Here is an 11,083-nt window from a genome sequence, read left to right as displayed (position 1 = left end):
TGTGGAGGGCTTAGAGGAGATGAAGTAAGGGAGGCTGGAGCGGAAAGTAGCCATCGGGGAAATGTGCTGCACTGGTGTGAATGTTGTGTGTCAGTGACCGAGCACAGCTCCAGCTTTAGTCTACGCCTGAACAAGTACAAAACAGTGTCAGTGCCCCCAGATTCTCATTCCAAGTCCTGCTTACAGTCCCTCTTCACTTCAAGTGAAAAGACATTCTCTGTATGCCCTTGTCTGCTGGCTAATACAGAAGACTTGGAGAAAGCAGTGCTGCAGACTCAGCTTGCTTTCAGCTGCTCGCTTTTTTATTGCAGCCACTTCTCTGCTGGTCAGTCATGCAATAACAATGCAACTGCTTTACGTACATCATAGGAAATGTTCAAGAATGTGTTTAGTTTGTATAGCGTCCCCCGTACAAAGATTTTTCATTAGCAAACATGCAGGTGAGGAGCGCCTGGATCCGCTGTGGCCATTGTTGTGGATTTTAAGATATTGTCCTCTAAACAAGCATGTTTAGAAAGGAGATGTTGCTTTATTCTGCGCAGGGTGCAGGGTGGATATTTTCCACAAATCAACCACACCGCCACAAACACTGTGAGTGCCCCCTCTGCATTTTGAAGCAAAGTTCAGTTTTCGGGGACAGGTTTGCTGCTTTATCAGGGACAACCCTGGCAACTATTCAAGTCTTATTAAAACAGTCTTTGAAATACAGCCTTTTCTATATGTTCAGGTCATCTTGACACTGCTTATCTCAGGGACTAAGGATGATGTAACTCCAGGAAGGTTTGGGAGGAACAGAAGAGCTATATCCTTGATAAGAGAATGGCAATTAATCGTTAAGCTTGTAGCTGTCTTACATTATTTACATAATTTGCAACTGTCCAAGGCTTCAATATGACCAACCATCTCCGAAGCAGCGCTCCCGCTGTCCCGAGAAGCTTTTGCGCAGCCACTGCTGGGTTGGGGGCGGGCCCGCAGGTCGTAGGCGTGACTCGTCTCGCCGCGCTTTCCCTCCTCTCCCCCTGCCCTGCTACCTGCACCGCAGCAGCGCCGGGCGGGCCGTGCCGCTGTTACCACCGCCCCCCAGCCCGGAAGCGGAAGGCCTGCGGCCGCAGCAGCTTCCGGCTCCGGTGCGCGGTGCCCTTGGGCTGGATGGGGACGATGGCGGCACTGGTGCTGCTGCGGGCGGGACTGGCACGGCCCCGCGGCGCTCAGATGGGTGAGTGCCCGCCGGCCCCGCGCCCTGCTGCCCCGGCGCCCTGCCCTGCCCTGCCCTGCCCTGCCCTGCCCTGACACCTCGTCCCCCTTCTCTCCGCAGCTCTCCTCGGGAGGACCCTTCGCTGCCGCCCCGCGGTCCTGGCGGCCGTCGCTGATCGGAGCGCTCCGGCTCGGCAAAACCACAGCCCCCCCCAGCAGGGCCACGGTACGTCCCGCGCCCGGGGCAGCCCCCGCCGTGTGTGTGGGTGCGTGCGTGTGTGTGTGTGTGTGCGCGGGGGGTCTCGTCTTCCCCGTGGCCGGCACTGGGCACCGGGTTTGTCAGCCGGCGCTGAGCTGTTATTCCCCCGTCCTCGAAACGATTTCTCCAGTTCAGCCAAACGGCGTGTTCTTCATGTGCCCGTTACACCCACGTCTGGTCAGGGTTGCCGATTTTTTGAGCCAGGTAGGAGGTTTTAAGTGGCAGGTGTGAGTAACCAAGGGCAGAAAAAATTGACGCATGGCACAGTGGTTTTGGGCTCTTTTTGGGTGCGGTAGGGTTCCTGATCATAGAATCATTAAGGTTGGAAAAGACCTCTAAGATCATCGAGTCCAACGGTCAACCCAACACCACCATGCCCACTACACCATGTCCCCAAGCGCCTCATCTACACATCTTTTAAATACTTCCAGGGATGGGGACTCAACCACTTCCCTGGGCAGCCTGTTCCAAGGTCTGACCACTCCTTCAGTAAAGAAATTTTTCCTAATGTCCAATCTAAACCTCCCTTGGCGCAACTTGAGGCCATTTCCTCTTGTCCTATCGCCAGTTACTTGGCAGAAGAGACCAACCCCCACCTCACTACAACCTCCTTTCAGGTAGTTGTAGAGCGCGATGAGGTCTCCCCTCAGCCTCCTCTTCTCCAGGCTAAACAGTCCCAGTTCCCTCAGCCGCTCCCCATCAGACTTGTGCTCCAGGCCCTTCACCAGCCTCGTTGCCCTTCTCCGGACAAGCTCCAGCATCTCAATGTCCTTCTTGTAGTGAGGGGCCCAAAACTGAACACAGGATTCGAGGTGCGGCCTCACCAGTGCCGAGTACAGGGGCACCATCACCTCCCTGCTCCTGCTGGCCACACTATTTCTGATACAGGTCAGGATGCCATTGGCCTTCTTGGCCATCTGATATTACCACAATGTGTTACCACCACCTGTGACAGTACTATTTTCAGTTGGTAGCATGGCTGTTTATTTGCACTCCACCCGGGTGTGATTTAAAACAAGGTATATGTGACTTTACGCTGCTTGAACTTGAAACTGATATTTGCAATGTTGGTATCAAGCTTGTGAATACTGCAAGTCTTTAAATAGGAGATATTAACTGAATGTCAGAAAAGTAAATCTCTGCCTATCACAAAGGTGGTAGTTTTTTCGAGTGTGGAAAAAAGGCTGAAAGATCTAAAAAAAAAAATCAGAAGGTTTAGCATTTCTTATGGTTCAGTAGCACTGCAATTGTGACTTCTACCTTGAAGAGTAGAGCTTCTGATTCACTGAAGTTAATCTGAGAAGTCTGATCTGCAGGCAGAGACTATTTCTTAGATTGTTTTTTTCTGTCTCCATGTGGTAAGACTACACAGAGGTTTTTAAAGATAACCATGCCAAGACCAAGTTCTGGTCTGTCAGTTGTGCAATTAAATATGAGAAATGTTGTGACCAGAGATTAAAGATGTTTTGTAGCCATTACAATTCAACTTAGAAGTGGAAACGCTTGTAAAAGAAATTGGCTTAAACATAGCTAAGCCGTTTCCTTCCTTTCTATTCTGGACTTCATATTAACAACAGACTTCATGCATGTGCTGTGAAGTGTTCTTGGCCGTGGAGTCCTACAGGGACAGCTTATTAGTCCATAGCCTAGGCCCCTTTCATGTTTTACTTCAGGTCCTTTGCTTTCCTTATCTTGTCACTTTTCTAAATGTATTTCTCCGTGCAAAAACAAAGAAAAACATTTGCATTTTGGTTTAGATGGATGGATGATATCTGTGTGTTAGGTAAACACTTTGGGGGTATTGTATTATAAAGGTAATTTCACAGAGTCAATACTTGATGTTTTTAGCCTGGGCTGATGCTGACATTCTGGTTCAAAGTATTGCTTATGGTGTTAGGGTTTTGGTTCGTTCCAGAACCTACTAGATGTTTTTTGGGTTTTTTCCTCCCTAATAGTATTTGCACACTTCTAAAAAGTAAGAGTTGGTTACAGAGCTCCCTAACTAGTATTTCTATTTCTAGAGTCAGCTGTTACATGGTTCAAATTGTACCCAGCTGAGCTTCAATGGAGAACTGAAATCCTTTGGCCTTCAGGCTGCTTCTAGACCATATATCATTGTGATGGTCCCAGAAGTTTAATCTGCTGTTTACAATTAAGAATAGCAATGTTGTTTCCTGGGCAAAACCGTGCACAGAGTTATCATGATGTGCCATTCACTGGAACTTGTAGTTGTGTCCATCCAGATCTCAAAGCCATTTCTCAAAAGGTGGGAGTAGTAAATAGTATGTAGCAGTCAGGAAATTCACTAGACTAAAAGGCTTTGCCTTCGGAGACACTTCTATCCTGTGATGGTTGACTTGGATCTTAGTCTTGAACCGCAAGTTTGAAAGTAGGACTGGTGTTTGTTTTGACTTTACCTGTTGAGCTTCTGTTCTTTTGTAGTAAAAGAAGCTTCTCTTTCTTAGCAGCAGCAAAGAGAGGAGTATTTAAAATTAACCTTTTAGACATTGTAAAATAGATATTTATCCTGAAGAAGTAATTCAAAGGCATTTAGGTTTTGCTTGGCTAAAAGCTTAGTAATCAGGTCAGAGAAAACACATAATTGTGTGGTGCTGATCAGGATGAGGTATCTGTTTTTAAGGTTACAGCACTTCGAACAGGAACTTTGCACTGAAAAATACTTCTCCTTACAGGCAGTTCCAAGGCTGCGTCTTTGCACTGGACAGGTGAGAGAGCTGTCAGTGTCCTCTTGCTGGGTCTCCTTCCTGCAGCCTACCTGTATCCTGGACCAGCCATGGACTATTCACTGGCTGCAGCCCTCACTCTCCATGGCCACTGGTAAGCACAGTAGGTCCCTCAGAATTAAGAGTAAAGTCTGGTAGTCAGGATGGCTCCAAGCCTTAGGTCTTAAATCTGTTTACGGCAGTAAGTCTACTGATTTATTTCCTGATCTAGTATAAATCACCTGGAAAGAGATGCAAACAAAGTCCTTACAGTTCAAATTCTATGACAGTCGTGATCTTTGACAAGACTAGTTATACCTTGGTCTTCCTTTGTCACACTGTTCTCTCAGTCAGAAGGCAGGATATATATTACTATTAAGGAATCCATAAACATTCTCTAGTGTTGTTCTACACAGTATCTTACCGTAGGAGGACTTTCTTGCCACTGGCTGTGTAGAATCTTGGACGTTTTTATCTTGTAGAAGAATCAATGTTGTATGAACAGAGGGAACAGAAACAGGACAGGTCTCTATAAAACAAGTTGTTCTTCTAAGGTTCTGTGCTGTGGGCTGGCTCAATGGTGATGAGATTCTGCATAATAAAGAGTTCATAGCAAATATTCCACTAAAGAAGGTGAGACCTTGATCATTATTTTCTTGATTCCTGGGAAATGGATGCTTGCTCATGTTGTTGTTCTTAGGTGTACTTCTGCTGTGATCTTTAATGTGAGTAGGCTAGACGAGTCTAATTAGGAGTGGATCCAGCTGCATGGTTGGCCTAACTGACAGCATTTACATTCTTGAAGTGATACTGGTCTGTAGTTCCTTGTCACAGGGATAAAGCAGACAAGCAACTTCATGGTACTTTGGGATGCCAGGTTTTCTTAAATCTCAGTTTTGCCCTTACCAGGGATTCTTGCACTTTCCTCACTGTGACTGGGAGCTTCTTGCCAAAGTGCTCAAATCTAGTACAGAATTAATCTGAAATGTGGCTATGCTTGAACGTATTTGGCAGAGCTCTTTCAAATATAAAATACATAAAGCTAAGCTTGCCTGCCTTTGGAGCATTTCTTCACTTGTTTGGTGTGTGCGTATTGGTGCCATACTGGATGTGACCGTGTGGGGAAATTCCAGGCAATGGAACAGGTTGTTGCAGGTTGATGTGTTGAAAAGAGTTCTCTGGACGACATTTTGTGTCAATGCACACACATTTGATTCTTTAATGAATGTCTCTTGTTGACAAAGGTGTCAGGATTGTTCATACTAGAAATCCTTTTTCCATAAACAGTGTGGGGACTTTCCCCATGAGAAGAATGCCTTGCTGCTTGTTTGCAGCTCTGCTGGTAACTTTCATCAGAGTGAATTCCTCCCCCACTTGTTTGGGTTTTTTGTTCTCTTTTTAAGCTGGAAAGTTTCTCCAGTATTAAACTCTTATCTTGCAAAACATTGTCTTAAAAACCTAAAGGTGTTGCTATGTAGGAAAATTCTCCTGTACTTTCATAGGTGTTCAGTGCTAGAATATCTTTAAAAGAAAAAAGATCGTTTGCTTGCCATAAACGTTAATTTGATTGCCATAACAGATCAGATAATCCCTCTAGTAGCTGATCAGAAACTGCAGAGGAGTATTGCATATATTTTTGAGGGGTTTTCTTTCATCTTTTGCTATGTTTTTCCTTGGGAAATCTTGTCCTAAAATATGTTGGAAATAGTGCTTCAGATATTTAGGTGGTTATCAGTCCAAACACTAACCTATCAATAGACTTACTCAAGATACCTGAAGCCATGTTTATCTTGTACTGTTTTTGCTGGCATGTAATAAAGATTTCTCTGCCCAGTGAAGCTGCTGTGTTGTGAGCTAGATTGTGTGTCTACCACACATCAGCTATTTTTCACTAATTCCCTTCCTTGTTCTCAGGGCCACTGGTCTTTTCCCATGAGGACTTTGTGTGAATTAATTAGTGTGCTGTAAAGTCACACACCAGTTTTTCTGAGAAGTCTTTGCATGGCTTAGTCTTATTGTGCCATGCAAAGAAAAGATCTTATGAAAATCCCTTATCAATACTACAGTTGAAGGGCAGCCTGTGAATACCGAGTTGAGTGTGCCTTATTTATCTGCACTTTGGAAGGCTCAAAGTGTGGGTAAGTGCTGCCTGCACTCCTGACCTGATTCCACTGTCCAGTTGTAAAAAATAGTTTGAGAGTAGTTGCCTTTCAGACTGCTCCCACTTTCTGCTTCTCTTCTGTGTACCCGGGGGTTCCTTGCACCCCTTCTCTCGCTTTTGACATCTTTATGGTATTAGAACCCCATCTAAGTGAAACTGAGCTCAGTGTTCACTTGCAGTGGCATCTGCTGCAGGACTTTGAACCTTGCTAGGTCACTAGTTGTCTTAATTTGTGGGACACAGGTCCTTCAGCTTCAGGCTAGACCAAGGGAGAATCCTAGCAAGAAAACTGTTGCATTAAATACAGTTCTCTTTTTTTACCAAGTTGACATCTGTCGTTGCAGAAAGCAAATATAATTGTACTTTCGTGAAGAGAACTAACACATTAGTTTAATAGCATCTTCTGTATTCCTGGTGCTGGATAGCTGAAATCTGGACAAGAGTTCACTTCCAGTCTGACAGATGTAGAAAAAAAACGGAGTATGCTAATTTTTTGGTTGCCACTATTTTCTAATCTAAATACACGTCCTGGAGTCTTCTGTGCTGTTTGTGACAATGGCTGGTCCCAGAGCCACACCTTGCTGTGTCAAGCAAGAACAATATTTCCTTTTTTACTTTTCTTCAGTCCTTGGAAGTCAGATAAGCTGCCCACTGTTTCTTGGAGGCAGATTCTACAGATTCTGTTGTTTGAAAGAGCTGTACTCAACACCTTGTTTCCTCAGTACCATTGAGAAAACTCTGAACCAATATATATGGTTTTTTTAATAGAATATGTGGAATGTTGTGTTGTTTTGTTTTGTTTATTTGTTTGTTTTAAATAGATGCATCTTCTTTTTGAGTGGGAACTGGGCATTCTTTAGGAAAGGTTGATGATAGCAGGTGAAAAAAATGATGTGTTTGAGCCATCTTAGTAGAATGCTCACATAAACTGGGTGGATTTCAGTGAGGAATGTTCTTTCCTGATTTCAGCTTTTTTCTCCCTCTTATTCTGTAGGGGTCTTGGGCAGGTTATAACTGACTACGTCCATGGAGATATACCCATTAAACTGGCCAATACAGGTCTGTATGTACTATCGGCCGTTACCTTCGCTGGTCTCTGCTACTTCAACTATTATGATGTTGGTATCTGCAAGGCTGTTGCCATGCTGTGGAGCCTCTAAGATGCAACGGAGCCCCTGACAAACACAATTGTTCACTGCTGCCTCTGCTTCATCATATTTTTACCAACATGTTTAATGCGAAACAAATGGATAACCAAGAGTCCATAGTTTGTACATACTGCAGCGAGTTCAGAGCTAGTCTTTTAAAAATTAATATCCAACAGCAGTAAAAATGTTAGAAAAGAAAAAGTAAATTTGAAGTGGATAGTGTCCAGGTGAGAGTGAGTTGATTTAAGCTGCATTGTAAATTGGGAGGAATTAATTACATCAGTGACAGACTTATATAGCTGAAGGTAACTTTCCTTGTAATGGCAGCTCTAATGAGTGTTTTTCTAAAACAACTGTTATTTCGTTTCCCATTTTGCACAACAAACTTGACTTGTGGGAAATTGAACTGTTATTTCTGACATCACAACAACTGTATGTAAGGCACACCCTGTAACTCTTTGGACCCTGAGAGTTGATGTAGAAAAAGGAATACTTTTTTCTTAATCCATACAATAAAGAATTTACGGAAACTGTGCGTGTGTGCTTCTGAACAATTTTTACTACTTTTGGGTCACTTAAAATGTTTTCTCTGCAGATAGGTTTTTTCCCTCCCCCTAAAATCAAGTTCAAATATTAATTCATACTGTTATGTTACTGTTCATACTGTTCCTCTGCATTACTCTGCATTACTATTTAGATGTTATGAAACAAAAGATAATTTTATTAATAGGTATTGTCCTTAATACTTAAAGAGGTGGCTTAGGCTTGACTTATACACGAGTAATGTCCATTAGAAAATATAGCAAAATTGACTTAGAAAAAAAAGACTTTTGCAGATTAATTTTAAGAGCCATAAATAGCATATGGTTTTCATAGTTTCCCTGGAACCTGTATGTTCATCTGCAACATTTTTGGGGGGTTGTTTTCTAAGTAAACACTGGTACACATTTTCCTGTGTGACTGAAAAGACAACAAACGTACCCTTTCTGTCATAGCTTGACGTGAGACTGAGGCAGTGTTCTTTTCTATGTTTTCAGGTTTTAAAGTATTTTAGGGGGGGAAATGAGATTCTGTTTTTTAACGTTCTTCTCTCCTTTATCTTTTCTGACTTTCATAGTAGTAAGGAGTGGTTAACTGTTTCCACATACTAATGGTACTTCTGTGGTACTATTAATAGTAAGAGGAAAAGAATTGTGTGTTACCATCAGACTGATTATGCAATAAACAGAATGAATAAGTTGCTGTTTGAATTCTACAAGACATTCTGATTTGATTTCATTTTTTTTAAACCTGGATTGGAATTTTTATTTATTCATTTATTTATTCATGTAACCATGGGAAATACCATGTAGCTGGCCACTTTTGTTTTTTGCATCTTGTGATCAGAATTGAGATGGTTACTTCTGTCTGATGTGGTCTGATTTAGATATCAATGTAACATTCATTCTTTTGTCATAGTGAGGAAGATGCATATGTATGAGTCATTGGTAAGTATCTCTCTACAATCTCAGCATGTATCATAGAAAGTGTTTGACGTTTCCTCTTTTGAGACCAAACACAAGATGGATCATAGAATCATTGAATAATTTGGGTTGGAAGGGATCTTTAAAGGTCATCTAGTCCAACCCCCCTGCCATGGGCAGGGACATCTTCAACTAGATCAGGTTGCTCAGAACTCCATCCAATCTGATCTTGAATGTTTACAGGGATGGGGCATCTGCCACCTCTCTGGGCAAACTGCCAGTGTTTCACCACCCTCCTTGTAAAAAGTTTCTTCCTTATATCTAGTCTAAATCTACCCTCTTTTAGTTTAAAACCATTCCCCCTTGTCCTGTCTCAATAGGCCCTGCTGAAAAGTTTGTCCCCATCTTTCCCATAGGCCCTCTTTAAGTACTGAAAGGCTGCAATAAGGTCTCCCCGAAGCCGCCTCTTCTCCAGGCTGAATAACCCCAACTCTCTCAGCCTTTCTTCATCGGAGAGGTGTTCCATCCCCCTGATCATTTTTGTGGCCCTCCTCTGGACCCGCTCCAACAGGTCCATGCCTTTCTTGTGCTGAGGGCTCCAGAGCTGGATGCAGCACTGCAGGTGGGGTCTCACCAGAGCAGAGTAGAGGGGCTGAATCACCTCCCTCGCCTACTGGCCACGCTTCTTTTGATGCAGCCCAGGATACGGTTGGCCTTCTGAGCTGCGAGCGCACATTGTCGGCTCATGTCCAGCTTTTCATCCACCAGTACCCCCAAGTCCTTCTCGGCAGGGCTGCTCTCACTCCCTTCATCCCCCAGCCTGTATTGATACCGGGGATTGCCCTGACCCAGGTGCAGGGCCCTGCACTTGGCCTTGTTGAACCTCATGAGGTTCACACGGGCCCACTTCTCGAGCTTGTCCAGGTCCCTCTGGATGGCATCCCGTCCCTCAGGCGTGTCGACCGCACCACTCAGCTTGGTGTCGTCTGCAAACTTGCTGAGGGTGCACTCGATCCCATTGTCTATGTCATTGATGAAGATATTAAACAGTACCTGTCCCAATACGGACCCCTGCGGGACACCACTCGTCACCAATGTCCATCTGGACATTGAGCCGTTGACCACTACCCTCTGGATGCAACCATCCAACCAATTCCTCATCCGCTGTAGGGTCCACCCATCAAATCCATACTCTCCAGTTTGGAGAGAAGGATGTGGAGGGGGACCATGTCAAAGGTCATCTGTATGTGGTATTTAAGATACCCTGTGTGAGAAATGAGTTATGTAAGAGCACAGGGAATGTAGTAGTCCAGACCTACAACGTTAGGGACTAGCAACTCTGAGACCAGTTCATCATGTTTTTGAGGCACAAATTAAAAGGTAATGGCCACAGCTTTATGAATTGCCTGTGTTCCTCAGTCCTGTTGAAATTGAATCAGTTCCTTGTAATTACCGTTTAACTTTTGTTCTTAATTATTGTGATGGCTGTAACCATTTGGTCTAATCCCATTTTTGAACATTCATCAGGCATATAAAACTGGGACTCAGTCCTATTGGGTATCCAGATGTGTTAAATGCATTCTTGAGTTTAAGCCCCTCCAGTGAATTCTTCCCTAGCGATAGTGCACTCAGTGGTGGCTGTACCGGATTCTAAATAATCGGTTTCTTACTGCCTCTAGGTGCTCCTGTAGCAGCTATATAGGTGAAATGGCAGGGGCAGCATAACATGAAATGCTGAGACAGTCAGGACTATCACAGAAATTTTGTGTCTCTGTGCTTTTTTAAAGCCCCCAACATTATAGTTTTGGTTTGGTTTGTTTTTTACCAAAACAAGTCTTGAGACTTGTCTTATCTCTTTTGCAAGTTTGAGGATTTTCCTCCATTTCATGACAGATAGAGGCCTTCCTGTTTTCTCTGATTACTTCTGCCTGTATGGGGTATGACAATTGTACCAGTTCTTCTGCATGGCAAGCTGAAGACCTGGGACCCCAGCTGCAACCAATTTTCATGTTATCACTACCTAGAGTTGGAACAGAAGAGGAAGACCAACACTTGTATGTTGAAGAAAAGAATAATATATGCCATATCAATTTCCTCAATATTAAATACTCAGAATGCATTACATTAGTTTCAGT

The 11,083-nt window shown here is 43.7% G+C and overlaps 1 protein-coding gene across 7 annotated transcripts in view; it reads left to right on the top strand.

Annotated features, from left to right (window-relative positions):
* Nucleotides 1-105: 105 nt before the first annotated feature.
* The window catches only part of LOC142092638 (succinate dehydrogenase [ubiquinone] cytochrome b small subunit, mitochondrial-like), a 56,309-nt gene continuing 45,331 nt past the window's right edge, over nt 106-11,083 (top strand). For 4 of the 7 annotated variants that reach the window (XM_075172869.1, XM_075172871.1, XM_075172870.1 and 1 more), the window contains exons 1-2: nt 106-1,216; nt 1,316-1,420. In XM_075172869.1, coding sequence (XP_075028970.1) covers nt 892-1,216; nt 1,316-1,420 — 430 coding nt within the window. In that variant the 5' untranslated portion in view covers nt 106-891. Of the gene's footprint in view, nt 1,217-1,315; nt 1,658-4,146; nt 4,292-7,331; nt 8,021-11,083 lie in introns of those variants that run through there. The other 3 variants (XM_075172877.1, XM_075172876.1, XM_075172874.1) reach the window with 3 other exon arrangements.

This window comes from Calonectris borealis, chromosome 24 (genome assembly GCF_964195595.1).
Source record: "Calonectris borealis chromosome 24, bCalBor7.hap1.2, whole genome shotgun sequence".
Lineage (NCBI taxonomy): Eukaryota > Metazoa > Chordata > Aves > Procellariiformes > Procellariidae > Calonectris > Calonectris borealis.
The sequence above is the reverse complement of the archived record's forward strand: the minus strand, read 5'-3'. Positions and strand labels throughout refer to the sequence as shown.